General features: G+C 39.3%; 3 protein-coding genes across 3 annotated transcripts; 1 reads left to right on the top strand and 2 right to left on the bottom strand.

Moving 5' to 3' along the window:
* Positions 1 to 4,666: 4,666 nt before the first annotated feature.
* Positions 4,667 to 7,468, bottom strand: Alp6 (Alkaline phosphatase 6). The gene is made up of 3 exons (XM_018013285.2): positions 7,288 to 7,468; positions 5,289 to 6,451; positions 4,667 to 5,219 (listed from the first exon to the last, which is right to left on the bottom strand). Exons 1-3 carry the CDS (start codon positions 7,361 to 7,363, stop codon positions 4,884 to 4,886), a joined length of 1,575 nt encoding a protein of 524 aa, XP_017868774.1. The 5' UTR covers positions 7,364 to 7,468; the 3' UTR covers positions 4,667 to 4,883.
* A 135-nt stretch (positions 7,469 to 7,603) lies between these two features.
* On the bottom strand, positions 7,604 to 18,787 carry Or45b (Odorant receptor 45b). The gene is made up of 6 exons (XM_018013287.2): positions 10,875 to 18,787; positions 9,702 to 9,889; positions 9,475 to 9,650; positions 9,030 to 9,128; positions 8,816 to 8,968; positions 7,604 to 8,729 (listed from the first exon to the last, which is right to left on the bottom strand). The coding sequence occupies exons 1-6, from the start codon at positions 11,387 to 11,389 to the stop codon at positions 8,679 to 8,681; spliced, it is 1,182 nt and encodes a 393-aa protein (XP_017868776.1). The 5' UTR covers positions 11,390 to 18,787; the 3' UTR covers positions 7,604 to 8,678.
* Positions 18,788 to 20,323: 1,536 nt separating this feature from the next.
* Positions 20,324 to 20,900, top strand: LOC108615930 (uncharacterized). Its single transcript, XM_018010797.2, has 2 exons — positions 20,324 to 20,557; positions 20,623 to 20,900. Exons 1-2 carry the CDS (start codon positions 20,369 to 20,371, stop codon positions 20,794 to 20,796), a joined length of 363 nt encoding a protein of 120 aa, XP_017866286.1. The 5' UTR covers positions 20,324 to 20,368; the 3' UTR covers positions 20,797 to 20,900.
* Positions 20,901 to 22,338: the final 1,438 nt, after the last annotated feature.

Below are 22,338 nucleotides of genomic sequence, written 5' to 3'. Positions count from 1 at the left end.
GTGTGGATGAGCTGGACGGTATGAGACGCGCATTTAGGTTAAGTAAACAGACGAAATGTCGATAAACGACAAATAGTTTCTTATACTTGCAGCGTCAGATATATGTACATACAAAACAATTGAAATATGTACATGCATACAAATATATGTATGTATCTACATATATATGGATGTGTGTATTTTTCTAAATATGCATTTGACACGAATTCTGACTGTAATTGAAATGCTACAGTAAACGCTAACGTTTGGCTGTTAATTCACATCCATTTTGACATAAGGAAAAAAAAACAGAATGTCAGTATACATATATTTTGTAGCTGTAATTGTGTGAGTGCGCGCGCTTGGCAACCAGGCAGCAAACATAAAAAAATGTGGCACACTTAAATGCTGCGTCAACGTCGCAGTCGCTGCGCGAACAATTCCCCTGTTCTCTGTATGTTACACCCCTGCACACACACACACGCATATATACTTTGTACATATTGTGTCAGCGAAAGCTACAAAAAGCGCGTCGAATTTGAATTTACTTAGAAGTGCGCGCGCGCTTTACACAAAGAGAGCGAGCGAAAAGTTTCGTTAAAAAGCTGCGACTGCGACAGCTTCAACACACACACACCGACATCAGGTATCACGTGTTCGTGTTTCGCCACTGTGTATGTATCTGTATTTGTTGTATGTACATTGAGTGTGTACATATGTACGAACATGTAGTTTTGTGTAGCTCAGCAAAGCTTTCGGTTTCTCGCTCGCTCGCTCTCTCTGCCAGCGTCGGCAACTGAGGCTGAGTCAGCGCCATTAGTTTGGACACATTTTCTGTATGCTGAAGTCATTTTTTTCTAGGTTTTTTTTTTTCTCATCTGGCAGGCAGCGTTTTGGCGCATAATTGTTTTTGTTGCTTTTTCTAATGCAGCAAGTAGCTGACAGATACAAATGCAGGAAAATGCTGTGGCCCTTAACAAAAAGCATTTGGTGGTCGGCTCCCACGAAAAGCCACACAACTGGATTTCGTTTTATCTGACATGCTCTCCACCAGCACCAGCACCAGCACCAGCAGCTGTATAAGTGTGTGCTTGTATCTCCATCTCCCTCTAACGCCACACTTTCGCGCTCTACACACTCGACGCTGACTGCTGACCCAGTTTCCTAGTGGGTTCTCAACTTGGGCTTCGCTTTGGCTTTCACAACTTTCTTGTCAGCTACTCCCACCTTTGGCCCTCTGCTCTTCAGCTCTCTCTCTCTCTCTCTGTCTCTACCGTCCAATTGGAGTCCAGTTGGAGTTGTTTGAATGTCCCTAACCAAACATCTCTATGGCACAAATTAAAAAATAATCTTGTTAGAATCCGAATGAAAAAACGGAAATTACAAAAAAAAAAAAAAAAAACAAAAAACAAAAAAAAAACTAGAAATAATAGGTACAAAAATCTTTCTAGTAGTTCAAAACTTAAAATAAATTGCTTGGTAAGAATATGAAAACGTGTCCTTTTTAAAAGAACCTATGCAGAGGTATAAACTCGAAATTATATGGAAACAATCTCTCAAGCCTGCACAGTTTCAGTTGCGGGAACATACATATACAGCCACGCACATACACAAATGTATATACATACTTACATACATACATATGTACATATTAATAATTTAATTAAGGAATACTGCTTACTTACCTTGCGATACTTAAGAATAGCAAACATCGTTTATTTATTTTTCGCTCTGCAGCTAATAAATAAGGCATGTATGTACATACATACATATATAAATAGACTTTGTATATCGTAAATATCTTAATTTACGATATGAGTCAGAAAAATAAACTCATTGAATAATAGTATTTTATCATTAATATACACATGCACAGAGACATATACATACTTACATACAAAATACACACATGCGTAAATAACACAAATATCGTTTGCATCATTTCTATTCAAATTGCTTTGCTATGCTGCATTTACGATATGCTTGCCTGTCTATCGTAAAGTGCGCATATGTAAGTCTAATCTAACATATTGGAATTTATTCGCATTATTGAGCGAATAACAACATATGTACATATATAACACGCATACAAATATCGTAAGATGAGTGAAAGTAAATAAAATTGCGTTCGCAACTTACTCTCCCATTGAGTATAAAGCGATATAGATAGACAAAAAGTTTCTTTGATTTCTAAGGAACCAATATATAATATAAAGATTTAATACCACAGACAAACATATATTGATTAATATTAATCATCTCCCAATCCATTCCCATTTACATAATAGCGAATTTTCCACCGTCTGTGCAAATAAGTAGAAGAATGAGCTGTGATTGAGGGTGACGATGCCAGAGATATGAATTCTGCTGCTCTGCAAGCTCAGCTGCAAGGCCAACCAAGAGTTCTGCAATGTAAATCGAATTACGATATTAGCTTATTTAATCGGAATCTTACTTACGATACGCTCAATGAGCTGCATTTGAGGTTTGGCTCGCTGCAGGATGCGCAGGATATTCAATCTAAGGTGCTCGATGAAAGCAGCCAAGAAATTCAATAGACAAAATTCCGTCAAGGATGCAAAATGACAACGGAAATGAGGGGAGCGGCTCTAAAATTTAAATATGAATTCCGTTTCCCGAATTGGATTCTTATCAGGAGGTAAACAGAGCAAGACGCAGTAAATACCAAAGTACAATATGACGAAATGTGGAGCAGAAGTTGAATACGATATTGAGTAGCTTTTGTTGTTGGTTTTGCAGTTGAAGCAGTTGCTGCGGCTGCCCTGTCCGCTGACTAAGCAGCTGCTCCAATTGGAGCTGCACAGCCAATTGGCAATTCGTCAGGTGCCAGAGCAGAAATGGTATGCATAAAGACCAATGCAACAGCATATAAGCCATTTACGATATGTCTCATATCGTTTCCTCTGCTTGGAATATCGTATGCTGCACAGCTTTAAATGTACAAGTAAATGCAACAAATATCGTTTCACATTCCTTGCACACATCGTTTTCTTACGCTCACTCCCTGAGTAAAGAGAACGATTACAAATGTCGTTTACTCAAATTGGCAGCTAACTCCGCTTCGATCACCAAGCAATATCGATAGTAAAGGACATTTTACAGTGCTAAAAAGTCAAGTGCATAATGGTGTTAAATGCAAAAAAGAAAGGAAATCTGTTTTGCTTATAATTGAAAAATGTTGTATATCATAATGAAATAATAATAAGGCATAGAGTGGCGCTAGCTAAGCGTGGGACAGCAGATGTCCCGTTTGTCGCTTGAGCACGACTATCTGCGTGTTTTAATTAAATTGTCAACGTTCGTTTACGTGCTAGTGTATGTGTTTTGTTTGTGTGCATATTTCTGCCCGTGTGTGTGTGCGTGTGAAACATATTTGTGTGCTGTGAAGCATGACAAAGCCCCGCTGGGTGACAATGACCAAATTGTTGCTGCTGCCGCTGCTGCCGTTGCTGTTGCTGCTGTTGGCATTTCTGCTGGTAAGTAGAAGTTCATTGGAATGTCCGCTAGACCGCACAGAGACAGGTGTGCGAGATTGTGCGCAGCTTTGCCATAAGGGGGCGGGGCAGCAGCAGGAGGCGGCTGGCATAGTGCGGTTAGTCGTTGCGGCTGTGGCCCAGTGATCAAATTGCATGCAACAGCGGCAGCCACAGCAGCTGCCCCCAGATGGGCCGGGACTATAGTAATTCCCCATGGCAAGCGGGCGTAACTGGAGCATTGTAAATACATATATGTAGATATAAATATATGTTACAATTATTATGCTGTAGCAAAAGTTGAATTACTTTAACAATCCCCATTAAATTCTCATAGGGCCGGCAGCAAATACAAAATCCAATTAGCCGATTAATCGATAGGCCAATTAACGAAACTATATCAAACTAATTAAACGCCTAAACGATAAATATATAATTCAGTCATTAATCGTGCCTGCGCTAGTTATCAATCACTGTTGCTGCTGGACAGTTGCAAGTTCTTTATTAAATCAACTGGAACTAAGCTAACGGCAAAAGTTTGGCCAAGATTTAAGCAACTAGCTGAGTTCACGACTTTTGCTATAATCAATCACAAACAACATCTATTTGGATTGATTGATTGAAGCCGATTGTTAATTGAATTGCAGCTGCAATTGCAACTGCAACTGCAATTGCACCTGCTACTCACCTGTGAATCAATCTCGGTGTGTCTCTGTTATGAGCGAGAATTGACAGGAAATTGTGCTGCTGTCGCAACCAATTGGCTTTCAATTAAAACCAATTCCATTTACGAAAACTTGGTTAACAAACGAAACTGTTTATTTATTATGGCTAAGCCGACATTTTAATACTCTATAACTGCCGGTTTTTTCTCTGACTACTTTCTTTGATTATTCATTGAGTTTGGGAAAATATTCGATGTGATTTATGAATTTTACTTTATAAGGAAATTCTTTTAAAGTATATATTAAATTATTTACTTACATTTCTACTGGCTGATCTTTCCCATATCTTACATGTACACTTGTTAGAAGCACTGGGAAAAAGTAATGTAGAATCTTCAGCCATTCACTATATAAATTCTATTGAATCTAAATAATAGTAAGTAGTAAGTAAGTCACAGCAGCTAAAAAGACTTGCAAATTTGTAAGCTTTTCTAGACTGTTTAAGATAAACAACAAAGTCGAAAAAAGTAGTTTCCATATTTTTAATAAGATTAAAAACATTTATCTGTTACATAATGACCTTTAAAGTGAAATACCCCATGTAAGAGTATTCCTAAAACTGTCATGACCAGTACATTTAGCTATTGCGCTAACATTTTAATTGCATTTGGCAACTCGAATTGACAAAATAGCAACGAAAAGCACAGAACAGAAATATATCGAGAGAGAGTGAGAGAGACCGCATCTAAGGCTGGACATTGGCAAAAGGACCGATAGCAGCAGCTCTGGCCATCATAGCAGGAATATTGGTCTGCTCGTAATTGCCGCTGAAATACTGGGCGAAAGGACCCGAAGCGAAAACAGCAACATCATCCCCACCATGGGTGTCGGCACTGAGCGGCACCATTGCCGGATTCACAAACATCGGATTTTCGGTGTGCTTCTGGCTAATGGGCTTGCGACCGTCTGCCTTAGTGTATGTGCCCGCATAGCCGGGTCCATTGGCATAGGAGAGTATATTATAGGGTCTCTCATCGTCGGCTAAGCTATTAGCCAAGCCAGTTATCTCCTGTTCGCGTAGCTAGAAGAGGAAGCGAATGATATTAAGAAATTAGTAATGGATGACAATCGGATTAATTCTCTAGCTTACCGGATAACCATTGATGGTCATTACGTGCGAATGATCGGACGTCACGACAATTAGGGTATCTTCCACGTCGGTCATTTCACGTGCTTTCTGTATGGCGCGAGCGAACTCGGCAGTGTCCTCCAGCGAGCGACGTGCATAGTTCGAATGATGGGCCATGTCGATGCGTGCGCCTTCCACAAACAGGAAATATCCTTTCTCATTCTTCCGTAGAATCTTCAAAGCGGCCTCCGTCAGTTCGGTTAGCGATGGATCAGCTAAATGGCTATTCTTAGGGCTGCGCTCACGATCGCCGTCATAGGGCAAATGCCCATTGGCAAAGAGACCCAGCAGATAGTCCGTATTATCCAAGTCCACTTCGGTTAGACCTTTGCGGCTCCACACATAGCTCGCCGAGGCATTCTGTGCCTGCTTATCGGCTAGCCAGTCCTTGATCAAATTGCGTCCGTCCTGGCGATAGCCGGGATGACCCACCTCATCACGCACGGTCTCGTTCAGGAACATCTGTCTGCCGCCACCGAGAATCACCTTCAATTTCTTGCCCACCTCCCATTCGACCAGCTGACGAGCTATGTCTATGCTGACCTCTGGATCGCAACCTTGAGCCCTAACCTCTGCATCGTTCTCCCAGTTGCGATCGGAGATGTGCGCATAGGCGCCAGCTGGTGAGGCGTGCGTGACTCTGGCACTTGTCACAATGCCCGCATCCTTGCCCGCATCCTGCGCCCACTTGGCGATGCTATCCACCTGATTCTGCTCCACATAGGCGGCATTGCAATCGTAACGCGACACGTTCGCATTCACACCAATCGTACCATAGTTGCCCTTCACACCGCCCAGATAAGCTGTGGAGGTGCAGGCGGAGTCAGCGACCTGGCGATTCACACAGTAGGTCTTCGATAGACCCGTATAGGGAAACTTCTCAAAGTACACCTTCTCGGAGCTGTCCCCAAGCAGATTCCTGGTCGCAGTTATCGTATGAATCGACATGCCATCGCCCAGAAACAAGATCACATTCTTGGCACCTTGCTTCTTCAGCTGAGCCAGTGCATCCAGCTTGTGGGCCAGTGTCTTCTGCGCATCCTCGCGCCAGTAGCTGCTTAGCGTTTCCTTCTCAAATCTAACGGCTGGCGTGGGCCTTGCCAGGGTTCGTCCATGCTGACGGTCTGGAAATTTACAATTGACTTTTAACTAATCTCTAATTCGTTGCGGCTTATCGCAGGTGCTTATATTTATATACATAAATTCTATTTCATGGAAGTCTAGTCTTCAAAATACTAGGGATTTCTAGTTATCTTCGAGCGACGATCTATAATCAAAGCATTTGATTTGATAGAAGCTTGTGGAAGTAGCAGATTAGCGAGCAATTGGTATATGACATTATAAAGTGAACATTGATCCGCGAATGGGACTAGTCAATATTTATAATATGTGGCACTATATAAATATATATATGATTAGCTGAATTCATCGTGAAACTTTAACTAATTGCGTTAGATAGCTAGGCATGTGAATTTCGGATGTATGAAGATCGTCCTTGCCCATATAATTATTTCTTTTCAAATTTCCTTTACTTACTATTATTGACTTTCACCTAAAAAAATAAAATTGTTATACCTCAAGCCAATTGAAAATGGGAATTATGAGTGTTATTAAAATCTATCAAACAGCTAGATAAAAGCGTGGCAGACCCCATAAAGTATATACAGTATATACCACGCAACTGCCAAGACGCAATAAAATAAATGGATTTACAACCAGGTTTTCGATCAAGCAATATAACCAAAACATATCGAATATATGTATAATGTTATTTTCATGAAAAATTTAATCATTTTTCTTACGGAAGCCCTGATGTGGAAACACAGCTCTATATGTATGTTCAGGAGAACTAGCTAAGTTGAGCTAGTCTTGCCCGTCTCATTATCGAACCTCGATGATTAAATTAAGAAGCTAGAGATAATCTTTTCTCTGTATATATAAATATACTCCATTTACATACCCTTTTCCGCTTTGGCTATAGCCAGCACAAAGAAGCTGACCAACAGCAGTCGAAATAAACCATAAAACTGGCCCATAGCTGACTTTATCTCTATATATCTATATATATATATAGCGAATTCCACTTCGATCCGTTCAGATCAGCTAACGTAAATGCACTAAAAGAGGCTCATTTAAACTGGAGCTGACTGACCACTCTTCGGGTTTTTTCTTTTCCCTAATCTAAAACACGTAAATTTAATCAGCAGCTACATATTCAGATAATCAAAATTGTTTAAAATCACATTTAATTTATGGTCAAGGAATTATCTGAACTTAAAGCTGATGCACGTGTTCAATGAGCTGGGACACTCACCCTCTTTATCTCTCTCTTTCTCTCTCTCTCTCTCTCTCACTCTCTTTTAGATCGGTGCAGCATTCAGTTGCTTTGCTTACCCATTGTACAGCACGTTACGTATACGCTCCGTATGGCTATTGAATAAAATGCCGTCCCATTGATTTTGTTGTTATATGAGCAGCCTTTGACTTTTTGCTTTTAATCAAGCTGCTCACATGGAGCGCCCAGCTTTGTCCTCGTTAGTGACGCCTTTTGACGTCACCTGCAGTTGCTGTCGCTGCTGGCGTTGTTGTTGTTGTTGTTGTCGTCGAATAACCATATGCAAATTTCCCTTGATATAAACTGGACAAATGCAAATTACGAACTCGCCCACCTGCTGGCACTTTAATCAAACCAGCTGCCCAGTCTGTTTAGACGAACACCTACTCATTTCCTTTCACTGAGCAAATCTATCCTATAGAGCTTGAGCTTGGCTTGCATGACAAGAACTTAACTTTAAAGGAGAGACTAGGTTGCAATTGGCCAGGTGATATGATATCACAGGGCTTGCAATATTGGGGGATATAGAAAAATGTACGTATACCATTTACTTATTCATGTAAATCTATATTGATCCCTCTCAAAATAATCCACATATCGTCTTTTCCCAATCCTTGAACCACTTTAAAAAGTCATTATCTGTGATCGTGTTCAGATAATCCTTCGATACGATATTATACATAATATATCTGCAACATTTTAATATCAATCAAATGTCGTTCTTTCATAGGATCATGACTGTGGTGTCATTCACTTAAAACTTACAATTCCCAATACCTTTTCCACACATATCGTATATATTTTCTATATGTTTTACACAAGTACTAGCAGCTAAGGAGAGACTGCTGCATACTTTGAGGGTAAGCATAAAGTGTAGATATGTATGTGCAAGATATAGCCACACATACATATCAATATATGTATGTATATACATAGATATCAATATATATGTTTAACTACACCCCTTTGGCAGTTTTTCCTTTGTAACACGAAAAATTTCAATTGCTTTGTGTCCATTAAAGTATTGTCTTGGCCAGCGCCACAATGGAGCCCGTAAACTTGATGACCTGCAAGAGAGAAAGCAGAGCGAAACAAACAATGCAATGAGCTCTCCTGACTATGAATTCTATATAGCCCACACACATATACACACCGATGTAAAGACGGGCAGAGATGGTACAAAGAAGGGCACCCGGACTGTGATGGGTCGCTGGGCACGCATGATGAGCAGAAAGATACGCTGCCGCACCTCACGATTCCACATATACCAGTGGCTATTGTAGGCAGCTTCACCCAGGTCCATACTCTAGAAGATATGTTATATATGTATGTATGTGTATATATTGATATTCTATATGCGAACTCACAGCCAGAGACATCTCGGTGCCTCCATAGCAGTAGAGTAATAGACAGGCGCTAACTGTGCTAGCATAAACCACATAGCGTATGATGTTCAAACCCGAGAACTGGAAAATAAGAAAATTATAATATTGTAATATTATAAATAAAACGCAAAGCCCAAAGACCCGATCATACTATAGAGGATATGTAAAGCCCCTAGGTAAATCTTTCAATCTCCGGTTCGGAAGAGAGGACTATCCGAAACTGAAGACAATTTCTTATAGATCTATCGAAACAGCTAATAAACCGAATCTCAGATATTGTTCTAATCATAAATACGCATTATGTTAGATAAGGATTTTCTTAAGAAGGCATTTCAGACCTTACCCTAGACTTCTTGCAATATAAATCTTTCCTATAAAATCTACCTAAATTTAGTATATATTGTAGTATAGATAATCGTATGCTCACCAATAGTATATCGATAACACTCGTAGCTATTACCAAGCTGGCGGATAGAAATTGTGCAAAAGTTGGCGCAGCCATAATCACAGAGAAACGTTGAACAATGCCAACGATATCGTTGTGACGATCGATGATAATTCTCAATTGTTCGCAACAAATTTCGCATTCGAGAGGTGTGGGATCTAAAGGATGCAAGGAAGGCTTAGCGGAAGAGACTCTCTAAAGATACTTACTTTTAACAGCTTGGAGAATGCGCTGCAGATCCATTCGTAATGCTTTTAGAAGGAACGTCATGTAGAGTGTGAAGCTAAAGAAGAAGCCATCGGTGGCTACAAAAGCATAGACCGTTACCTGCCCACTCCAGGTGGAATAGAGATAGGCGAGAGGATAGAGGGGCATGCGATGAAATATAGCTGGAAAGCTAAGAGGAAGAAGAAAGCAAGAGAGAGATGAAAGATACAGAGATATAAAGATACAGATACAGATACAGATACAGATACAGATACAGATACAGATACAGATACAGATACAGATACAGATACAGATACAGATACAGATACAGATACAGATACAGATACAGATACAGATACAGATACAGATACAGATACAGATACAGATACAGATACAGATACAGATACAGATACAGATACAGATACAGATACAGATACAGATACAGATACAGATACAGATACAGATACAGATACAGATACAGATACAGATACAGATACAGATACAGATACAGATACAGATACAGATACAGATACAGATACAGATACAGATACAGATACAGATACAGATACAGATACAGATACAGATACAGATACAGATACAGATACAGATACAGATACAGATACAGATACAGATACAGATACAGATACAGATACAGATACAGATACAGATACAGATACAGATACAGATACAGATACAGATACAGATACAGATACAGATACAGATACAGATACAGATACAGATACAGATACAGATACAGATACAGATACAGATACAGATACAGATACAGATACAGATACAGATACAGATACAGATACAGATACAGATACAGATACAGATGCAGATGCAGATGCAGATGCAGATGCAGATGCAGATGCAGATGCAGATACAGATACAGATACAGATACAGATACAGATACAGATACAGATACAGATACAGATACAGATACAGATACAGATACAGATACAGATACAGATACAGATACAGATACAGATACAGATACAGATACAGATACAGATACAGATACAGATACAGATACAGATACAGATGCAGATGCAGATGCAGATACAGATACAGATACAGATGCAGATGCAGATGCAGATGCAGATACAGATACAGATACAGATACAGATACAGATACAGATACAGATACAGATACAGATACAGATGCACCTACATCATGCGAAAGGGCATATCGTATTTGAAGGGCAGGTGACGATGCATCCACATCTCCCAGAAGGATCTCAGCACAAATGCCGCCGTATTTATAGAGCCTAGCGTAAAGATGAGCATGCACAGCAAGGTGGCCAGCCTGTAGTACCCGCTCTTCAGATCGGTTCGCTTGCCTTCCGTCTGCTGCTCTGTCAGCTGTCTTATGCGCTGAATGAGCGATGCCACCTCCACACGACTCGACCACATGCAGGCCATTTTGTAGAGCGTGGTCAGACTGCAGGCGAGCGGACAAAAGGCATCCATGGCATCCAGTGGACTGGTGTGTATGTAGCTCCAGCCGAAGCTGAACTCCGCCTGGCAGCAATGCAGCAAATTCACGAAATTAAAGATGAGCCAGCAAGTGGACCAAATGCTGGGCAAGCGCTCGAAGTGCAAACCAAGCAAACCAAATGAATATCTGGTGACAAAGAACAAATGCTTCTCCAGCGGATAATCTTTGCTCAAATACTTTGGATACATTGCGCTCTACTAATTGCTGTCACCCAAAGGATTTCCCTATTTATATAGCTGTCGAAATAATTATGAGCTATTGTCGTACGGCTAATAATATGTTTGCCTAACTAATTAGGCGTTTGTTTTGATGCCTGTTTCCACATAATAAATCACTTAATTAGGTTCCACGCAGAAGGATTGAACACTTGCTTAACTAATGAATCACTTGCTTACCATGCAGGTGTTTACCATATTCATATTCACTGTAATAATACGTTTATATATAAGCTAATAAGTTAACCTAAGCTATTTTCACAAAAGACTTTAAGAGCTTACGTTCATTCATGAGAAGTGTATAGAAAGGCGTTGGTAAAAGATTTGTTGAATTTTATCAACACTACAAGGATCATTTGCTTGATATATAAGTATTTGAGGCTTGTATTAGAGCTCTTGAACCTAATTTTCATACATGAGAATTGCGTAGAGAGGCTTTATTTCATACATTTCTGCTATAAAGGAAAATAATAAATGTTAGCTTGCTCCAGGTTTGTATATCAAGAGATACATGCACATATGATTCTAAATATAACCCAATTTATAGATACAATTTAAATTGAATCAAAACTATTTCGCATCAGTAAGCTCTATATTCAATGCAATGCAGAAATTGACTATTTGAATTGTGAATTTCCGTTGGCAAACGCATTTTTTCCCACAATGTTGATTGAGGCGCATGTCGTGGCATAAATCTGCAGTTTCTTGAACTTTACTGAAAATCGAGAAAGAAAGAGAGAGAGAGAAAGAGAGAGAGAGAGAAAGAGAGAGAGAGATACAAAAAAGACGACAAACCTGAAAAGTTACCAAATATACATATAGATGACGAAAAGAGGAAGAGTTTCGAACATCATCTGCGAATATGCGAGCAGGCAATTGGAATTTTAAATGTAGTGACACGAGCAAACATTTCACGATTTTTTACATGTATACATAAACTCTCTCTGCATGTGTATGTGCATATATGTATATAGATAGGTTTATTTCTTTTTGATATGTGGGTCACTATGCTTTTGTTGCCCTTTTCAATATTCTTTGCGTACGAGCAATTTTGCATACTTACATTTCTGATTTATGCTGATTACTGCGCATATCAATTGGGTGGAGGAATTTATGCATGCATCGCCAACAAAGCGAAATGAATTTGATGGGAGATATTGTAATTAAGTTAAGCATGGGATTTATTGAAAGATCGAAAAGGGAGTGGGGTATCTTCGCGTGAGTATAGTAACTCACTTTAAATAGATCATTCCATAATATCAGATTGGCTCTATAAAATATTTCGAAAGATTTTTTATCTGGAATGCGTGTTTTAATCCAAAGTATGGGAAAATAACAGAGGTATTTATAGTTTCATTTAAGTGCTCTATTTGCTTCTCTCATCTAGATTTTTTCTTCACAATTTTTCACTCTTTCTCCTGCAACTTTTTTGATTGGCAATTGAAATTTCTGTTGACATTTGAGTATTTTGACAGATGCTGTCAATGCGCAACGTCAACGGCAACGCCATCGTCGACCTGCAGCAGTTGTCCTGCTGCATACATTTTTAATTAATTCCCCCAGCTCTCTCAAACTGTACCACACTGCGTATACGCAATCAAAAATGTTAGCTTATTGATTTTGAGCTTTTATGGCAAATGCAAAATATGTGACTTCATTGCTGTGGCAGCCAGCTGCGCGGGCGACCTATTGATTTTGCATAAGGACACGATATCAGTCGCACATCCTTGATGGCCAATATGCAGGCGAGCTGCTTCATTTTCGCTGATATCATCGCCTGGAAATACTTTTTGTAGCTGCTGTAGCTACCCCCAAAATAAACAGGCGAGGCCAGCGCAACCACTCAACCACCAGGCCACAGAGCCACCCAACAACCCAACCACCCAACCGCCCAACCACCCAGTCGCCATTCTGTTTGACTTTTATGACAACAAACAAATAAACGAACTAGCTCACGCACACACCCATACACCCACACACACACACATACGCACACACAGCAATACCCACGCACACACGCAACTCGACGCCAACCCTCGAGGCGTTGAAAATGTTTTTGAATGCTTTCACATGGTTTTTCTTTTCATACTCTATACCCCTTGAAAAGTGAAAAGAGTAAGCTTATACAAAAAGCAGAAATATATACAGATATGCCTCTGTTTTCCTTTATAATTACATCTAAGCTGTTTTTGAACAATTTCAAAAACTATTACCCTTGGAATCAAAGCCGAAACATCTGAACTTACAGCAATTTATCTGGTTGATCATCTCAAACTGTAAATCGTATTTTTCTTATTCAGTTCAATAAAGTACAGGGTATATTTGACTATAGGATATGTAATAGTGCTCCATTGGTAGCGACTCAACTGGAGCTTCTAGTTGGGATATCATAGGTAAAACATAAATTGGTCTATTCCGCCTGCAGGGTAAGTTCTCAACAATGTCATGTGCTCACTTATTGACTTTGTAGAGTGTATGTAGACTTATTGCCTACAGGGTATCTAATAGATGAAAAGTTTTAACTAGAACCAGTTTCGTGAGTTTTATAACCAAACCAGCAAACGAGCAGTAGATCTGCGTTTACTCAGAGTCTCGTACCTTATCCTATTATACTTGTTTTTGGATTTCCGTTTGCCTACAGGGTATTAACTTGCCGCACACTCCTCACACTTGAACTAGCTGCTAAGGCAGCGCAAGGAGTATCTGTAATCTTGCATTTAAGAACTACTTTACGCTTTCTTCTTCCATGTAGCCTAATATTTTGAAATATACAGGGTATCTGCTAGTCTCAGATTTGTCAAGGCAGCTTTAGACTCTACTGTCCTCTAGGGTATCTTATAGTCACGCACTCTTTAATAGAGTAATGTAATAAGCTCTTCTACACCCGAGAGTTTTAATTAATTACAGGGCATCTAGCTAGTCGAGCATTCCCAGCTAAAGCACTTCAAGTTACGGTCTGCTTCTTACATCTGTTGGCGTCGGCGGCCATGCCTGACACACCCTGTTGCAGCAACCACCCCCGCAGCTGGAAGCAGGGCCTGGAAATGATTGTGTTGTGTAATGTGCTCCTGCCTCTGCCTCTGCCGCTGCCGCTGCCGCTACCACAGTCACTGCTGCTGTTTCGTCTGCTGCTGATGATCCTGCAGCTGGCGCCTCGCGAAAAAAAGAAAACAGGAAAAGCAGGCCAACGTGTCATGTGGAAAACAGCAGGCCAGGCCAAGCCAGGCCCGACAAGGCATGAAACCAGTTTTCCGACTTCATTTGATACATGCATACATACATACACACATATACATATATTTGACGCAGAGACATTCGTACTTGTGCCCCCAATTTTGAGTGGGCCGCGGAAAATGCGAAACGTGAAACGTGTGAGGCGAATCGTGAAAAGCGTAACCAGCTTTTACCCTACCGACCGGGTTGGGCGCTTTAGGCTTTCGGATAAAACAGGTTGATTTTCCTGTTTTGCGACTCTCGCTCAGCGCCAACGTTGTTGGCCATTAGCCAAATGGGATTTCACACGCTTCCTTTGGCGCTGCTGCAGCTGCCGCTGCTGCTGCTGTTGCTGAAGTTACCTGATGCCAGTTTAGCACGCCACCATCCTGACCCCTGACCCTTCCTCTTGTTTCCTTTGGATAGTATTCCGCCCCTACTTCTCCTTATGGTTCTGCTTGATCAATTATTAAAACTCACTCAGTTTTGCAGCGCTTTATTTTTGGTTTTCGGCTGGTGTCATAAATCCGCTTGGGATGCGCAACAGCACATTTTACTCCAATTCCTATCTCGCTCTCCCTTATTCCGCCTTTTGCCTGAGCTTTTTCACTACCCCAGCTTTCCGTGCGTAACCCTTATATATCGCGTTTTGTCTCTTTCTTCTACTTACTCCCTCTACCTTAAATTTCCCACAACAACGACCCTATTAGTAACTCCTTCTTTCTCTCTCTCTCTCACACACTCCCTCTCTCTCTCTCTCTCTCTATCTGTCTCTCTCCCTCTTTCACACTGCCTCTCAAGCCTCTCTCTATATCCTTTTCTTAATTACAAATTCTCCTTCCACTCTTTATTTTCTGTCTATCCCTCCTATTCTAATTATAATATTCTTCTCTTCCCAGTCTCAGTCTGTATCCCCCGGTCTTCCTATTACATCCCATACAAATGTCTCCCTACTTCAAATTTTGCCCCCTAACTTCTTCTCCTGTAACCCACTTTTGCTATCTGTTTTTAAATACTTCGCTCCCTCTCTCTCTCTCTCTCTCCCTCTCCTTCTCCCTCTCTCTCTCTCTCTCTCTGTCCCTCGTCCTCTATTAGAAGCAAGTGAGCTTCATTTTTACATCTCTTCTTCTACTTGAATTCTTCTACGAGAATTCTCCCACTACTTTGACTATCCCTATCTCCCCTCTCTCTCTCACTATGTGTGTCGCTTCTTATTCCCATCTCCCTCTCTGTATCCCTTCCGGCTCATGTCTGCATTTTATCTTTATCGCCAGTTGCCACATCATTTCTGGTGACATTCCGCTCTGGCCTGACCCACATATATCTATGGAGGGGTCGTAGGCGAAGTCAAGAGCGTCGAGGGCAACGAGTTCTTTAAACTAATGCTGACAAGCCTCATGCTAATGTCCATTGCGATAAGCGAGAATACCAACAGCAACAACAACAGCAGCAGAGCGAACAAGTACGTGCCGCATTCGATAAATTGCTCTATGTAGAAATTCTCGCTCAATTTTCAATATGTCACGTTATCTTTGGCTTATGTAAAAAGGGGCTAAGTAAGGAAAAAAGCATATGCATTAATGTCTGATAATAAAGTTTTTAAAGCTATACGCATATGTAAAATTATTATGCAAATAGAATGCATAAGTGATATTCCTTTGTTATAGCTAATGGAGGCTAGAGAATTACTTGGAATTTAGATATTTGTAGTTAAAGGTAATGAAAGAGCGATAAGGGCGTACCTTCCACAAACAGAAGAAGTAAAGTTCATGAATAAATATATTAAATAAAGTTGAATAAAAAATATAGCTAATCAATAAAAAACAAGAATATTGAGGGCATTCCCTTACTAAGAGATAAGAATACAAATTTGCAACTGATAACCGAAACTAAAGCATAAAGGGAATAGAGTACATTTTAGAATTGAAGATAAGCTGGGGTACAGAGTTTTGCCCAAGGTTTTTCCTATAGCAAATATAGTAAAGGCATTTCATATTCAGCTGAATAGCTAGTGAGAAATACTTGGATTATTCCACTCAATAAACTTCGTTCGCATTTCACATTTCAATCAAGTAAAACCAGCTTAGAGAACGTCAGGTAAAAAGCCAGAGTTAAGAGCTATACTTACATAGATCATAGAACATCATATTATTAGTTATAATGAACAGGTTGTCATATGTGAATATAGAGATAGAGAGAGATACATGTATATATATTTATATATGTATTTATATAATTGGATTCCCTTCTCCAGCCCCGACAACGTCCTTGTTAGCATTTTACAGCGGACAATTAGATTGAAAAAAAAAATTAAAGTTGAGTTGAGCGCAATTTTAATTTGCAATGCGGCGTTAATTATAATTAAAACTATTGAGCTAAACAAATATGTGCATGTATAAATAGCGTACAGGGCCATAGACGTGCTATACAGATATGTATATCTATATACATATATGCATATGTATATATATGCATAGATATAGATATATGTGTTTGGATAGTACAGAGATCAAGCATGACACAATACAATTTTTTGTTTGACTGCGCGGCACTTTGTGCTGTCAACCTCTTTGTACCTCTTGCTGTCTCTCTTTCTCCCTCTCCTTTTCTCCCTCCCCTCTCTCTCTCTCTCTCTCTCTCTGAACGTAATGTGACATAAGCTAAATTGTTTTAAATTTTTGTTGAATCGCTTTACAAATGACTGCATAGCATTGAGCTGGCGTATTATTGTTAGAGTCTAGTTTCTCTGCTCTAACAGTGAATTGTATGAATATGAGAATAGATGTGTCACGCATTGTTAATTAGTTATCGAACTCTATATCCATATAACTAAACCATATGTCATTTATTTTACTAATAATTATGGAACACTTGCTATCTGTCTTTCATTTTATATAATTAAACTAAATCTCATCTTCGATCTATATATCTAATTATGTATTTGATGTACTCTAAATGCTCAGCGGGATGTGAATATGGTACGGTCTGAGTGAATCGCTATATACCTAGGGTACATGCAAATTTCTATAACGCTTTCGTTAAAATAAATTTTAGAAAAGATTGCATATAATAATATCTTGTTCTGCAAATTAAGATAAATGTGATATAGTGCTCTGTAATAATACCATCGTATACTCGTACTACTCTACTCTACTCTTCTCCAGTACAACTATATTGCAGAAGAAGTCTTAAATAGAACTGTAGATAAATAGCTTTAGATGAAAAAAATATATATTTTGGTTTTGTCCTAAACTGGTTTCTTCCTTAATCCATCTTAAAAATATATATAAATACAGTGGAATCCTGTTATAACGACTGCGTTTATAGCGGTCCCCAGACAAACTTATAATGCGTTATTACGTTATACGGTTATTACATCTACGTCTCTAACGACGGTTGCTTGAACATATATATTTCATATTTCTATTTATAAATATAAATTAGGAGATATATCTCCTAAGACCCCTGTAGAGCATTCAAACTTCGACTTGGCTTGCATGCGGTTGCTGTGGCTTCTAATTGAAGTGGCTGCGTTTTGAGCAGCTGTCATGTGGTTGCGGCTTTGTCTGTGGCAGATCTTACACAGAAATCGAATAGGCATACATACATATATATAAACATATGTACATATGTATATACAATACACTAACTACTGCTGCCACAGCCTCAACTGCTTTTACTGCTGTTGCGGTCAATAGTGCACGACATAATTGCTGATTGAATGAGGCTGTCAACTGACGTCAGCCTACGACTGATTAATAGCAATTAGCAGTGGCTTCCATGTATAAATATATATACCATAAAATATATATATATATACACTATATATATGTATAAGTATATGCTCTACATTTCAGCTCTGTTGGCTGTAGTTACAGCTTTTATTGTCTAAGGACTCGCCCACTTTATTACACATACATATAAGTTTATATATGTACATAGTACCCTGTATATAGTCTCTATATATCTCTCCATATATCTTTATACATCTAAGTTTGCAGTTGCAAATCGCGAGCACGCAAACAGTGAAGACGCCAAGTCACGCCAGCAATTCAGCTAGTACTTAGCAATATATATTCACATACCAAACTATGTACATATATTGCGAGGGCTGAACAAGCCGTTGGGCAGTTTATGGAGAATAGAACACAAAAGTGTAAAGAAACTAATACTAATACGCTAGACTATACTATATATATAATATATATATATAAAGAGTAATTCCCAATGCTGCATAGACGAGCTTCTTAAATGGCCCTCCAAGATTTAATACCCCATAAGTCGAGGGTATACATATATGTAACTGGTTCACATCATACATAGTTCGAGACAAGGAAAAATAGGAAACCTATATTACACTTCTTTTACTGCTTAAGACATTATATCACTTAAATAATTATATATTTTCATATACACAAACCTTTGTAGCCACCCTCGCATATACATATTCATATAGTTCTCAAAAACATTTGAGCTCTTGGCTAGCAATTGGATTCTCCTTCACTTTGGCGCCATAAATCTCGCATGCAGCTCGCCCGTCGCATGTTCTCTGTCGCATGTCGCATGTCGCATGTCGCATATTCGTATTTCGCATGACGCCTGGCAATTCGACAAATGGCTTCAAAAACTGGCGCAACACTCGCATAAAACTTTATACCCTCGCGTGTCTACAATGAGTAAAACAAAAACATTTCCATTTGAATTTTCTAAACTTTATACAAAACATATTTTCCTGGTTCAGCTGCAGCTGCAGCTGCAGCAACAAATGATTCTGTTTAACTTGTTGCCCAAGCTAACAGAAGGTCTAACCCCATTTTTAGCGTAGCTTTTACATTGCATTCGGCCTTTGATTCCCATTTCGTTGTACAACACTATAAATCAGGAATCCAATTTTATTGAAGAAGCTTTTTAATTGAACTCAATTTAATTCACTCTTTCGTTTTGCAACACTCTTAAATATATAATAGATCTTATCAATAGATCGTATACAAGCTCTGATATATATTGAACATTATTCCTGCTAGAGATTTGAAATTTGGAATAGAAATATGGTTGGTTTATATATGTAGGGAAACCCGTAGAACTAGAAGCTCAAATCTATGCTCCCATCATTCCCTCTCCCTCTCATTCCCTCTTTACTCACTTTATTTACAGTTTCAGTTTACTATCCATCTATTCCTTTTCGATCCACTCAACTGAACTTAGGCTGAATACCGCTCCTATGTTGCTCACGTTTCCCATTGTCAGTCTGTAGAGTTTTGGAATTCGTAAACATGTTTGATAAGGAATTTTGATAGGTCTAAATTTAAACTCAATTTAAAGTGTTCTACAGCTACCACAGTAGCTAGATAATAGACCTAGTACTATAAAGAGACACTGAGGGAGCGTGCTGAGGTAAGCCAGCTGTACTTAATTAATTTGTACAACTATCTATAGCTAGGGGGTAAGAGCTATTAACAGTAGCAAAAACAACTTACACAAATGACTGCAAAGCTTAAACGATATCAGTTGAACATATGGTCTCGATATATTGATAATAGATAAAAACAAATTTATTTTGTTTTACGCAATTGCTTTCGGTCCCCTAATTGGCTTTCGTGGGGTCTCTACCTTAAGCACTTGAGTTGGTAATCAAAGCGATAGCGAATTGTCTTCTGATTCCCTTGTTTTTGCAATAAAAGAGCCAATGCGAATCGCCGTCTACTCATTCCACCCAATACTTCTCCAATTACTAGAAAGATGGGCTTTCATTCCATAACGCTAGTTGGCCTCTTGCTTTGCGCTGTGGGCCTCGCCACGGTTCATGCTGGCAACGATTATCTCTGGGGCGAAATAGGACCCAACGACTATCATCTGGCCAAGGATACGGTGTCGAAGGCCTTCTTTGTGGGTCTGGTGCAGACTAAGAAATATGTGTTCAAGCAGAAAGTACGTAGTAAAACTACCTCAAGTTCATATATATCTATATAAGATGTTCTCCACGTTATGTCTAGGATAATTTGGATGCCTTGACCATTACGGCCATTAAGGTGACCGACAAGAAGAAGAGCCATGGAGCTACGGCTGTGCTTGTTTCTGGCGGACCCGGCTCGAAGGGCGCTACCATTCAGTTTACTTCGGAGCGTGGCTACGGCATCAAGGATGTCGTTGAGATCTGGGGCCGTTAAATACTGACTATATTAAATATATGTAGTTGACAGTTTTCCTCGAGCCTGTAAGCCTAAAAGTATGCATTCCACTGTAGAATAAAACATTTCAACTGTTTCTGATATTTTGCGTGTGTGAAGAAATGGGAATGTAATAAGGGATGTTTAAGGTTTTAACTTCAGATATGAACTGATATATAGGTATAGTAAAATGAATATAAAATTGCTGCCATAACTATTAGTAATATAAGTTAGAATTTCTGGGTTGAATCAGGTTACGTAGTGTTGATAAGCGACTTTCCTACACTACAAAAGACAAAAGAATTAAATTGAGTCAAATAAGATTATAATTAACTAAAGCTGTAAATACTTTTGCTTAGTCTAATCTAATTTATCGCATCCAAAATCGATGTCAAATTCTTTTGTATTACTAAAACTTCTACAAGTTTTGACCAGTGTTATGAAAGGCTTTGCTAAGCTCACTTAGTTCAACCAAATGCCATCCAAATGGATCCCACAAACTGTTTTCTGACCAGAGCCACATTTTAAAAATATTTGGCTAAGCTTCAACTGGTTGCTAGACTCCTACAGTTGCGGGCATCTAATCCCATTTATCAAAGTCTAGACGCTGCTGGCCATATATTTATGTATGTTTACTCTACACGTTCTATGTGCATATACAAATGATCCCACAGTCGGCACAGAAGGCACTTGAAACCTCTCTCACACTCACACTCACACACACACACACACACACACTCGCATTCGCATTCGCACTCGCACTCACTCACTGAGCTCGTCGCTTCAAGGCCAACTTCTTATTAAATGCCAAAATGTGAGCGTTTGTATGGAATAGAGAAACTACAAGATACAGATACAGCCAGAGCAACAGCTAATGCTAAAGCTACAAAGCATACGCAGCTTTTGCTTGAGGCTTCAGCTTAAAGCCAACAGAAAACTGAGCTCTGAGAGCAGGATTATAATTACAGCTGGCAACGAGTGGAGCAATTTGAATGAGAGCGAGAGAGCTGGATGGTATTAAGTGTCTGATTGGAATTCCGATAAGAATGTGTGCATGTTAGCTGGAAGATCGTGAGATACAGATAGAGATAGAGATAGTAATCTTAGATATAGACACAGATACAATTACTTATACAGAGGCATGGCAAATATTATGTGTACACACACACAGCCATATACAGATACTGAGAGAGTTACGTACAGATACATTGGCATATCTCTATTAAGGTATATATATAACTGATAACATTTGTAACTACAGATCTCAATACACATAGATACAAGTTTAAGATGCTTTGGGGCTCGCTTGGTGAGATAGATATATACATTATAGATATAGAAGCATATATGTTTGCAGATGCTTATCCAAAAACATATGGATGGATCCTTCAAATACTTGCAGCTGTCGATTGATGCAGATACAGACACAGATAAAAGATAAAGCTAAAGATACAAATCTGTATACGTTTATAGATACAAACCACATAAGGATACAGATTGATATGCATTCCATCAGATACAGTTTCAGCGACTAATACATTA

This window comes from Drosophila arizonae, chromosome 5, assembly GCF_054131065.1.
Source record: "Drosophila arizonae isolate 15081-1271.41 chromosome 5, UAZ_ARI_1.0, whole genome shotgun sequence".
Taxonomy (NCBI): domain Eukaryota; kingdom Metazoa; phylum Arthropoda; class Insecta; order Diptera; family Drosophilidae; genus Drosophila; species Drosophila arizonae.
This window is presented reverse-complemented; position numbering and strand designations above follow the sequence as displayed.

Bases quoted from the DNA above. Each gene is read 5' to 3' on its own strand.
- Alp6 (XM_018013285.2), bottom strand. From the start codon at position 7,363: ATGGGCCAGTTTTATGGTTTATTTCGACTGCTGTTGGTCAGCTTCTTT. The intron at 6,452-7,287 runs GTATGTAAATGG...GTAAATTTCCAG, and splicing joins TATAGCCAAAGCGGAAAAGG to ACCGTCAGCATGGACGAACC. The intron at 5,220-5,288 runs GTAAGCTAGAGA...TTCCTCTTCTAG, and splicing joins TGACCATCAATGGTTATCCG to CTACGCGAACAGGAGATAAC.
- Or45b (XM_018013287.2), bottom strand. From the start codon at position 11,389: ATGTATCCAAAGTATTTGAGCAAAGATTATCCGCTGGAGAAGCATTTG. The intron at 9,890-10,874 runs GTAGGTGCATCT...TCTTCCTCTTAG, and splicing joins GATATGCCCTTTCGCATGAT to CTTTCCAGCTATATTTCATC. The intron at 9,651-9,701 runs GTAAGTATCTTT...TGCATCCTTTAG, and splicing joins CATTCTCCAAGCTGTTAAAA to ATCCCACACCTCTCGAATGC.
- LOC108615930 (XM_018010797.2), top strand. From the start codon at position 20,369: ATGGGCTTTCATTCCATAACGCTAGTTGGCCTCTTGCTTTGCGCTGTG. The intron at 20,558-20,622 runs GTACGTAGTAAA...CGTTATGTCTAG, and splicing joins AATATGTGTTCAAGCAGAAA to GATAATTTGGATGCCTTGAC.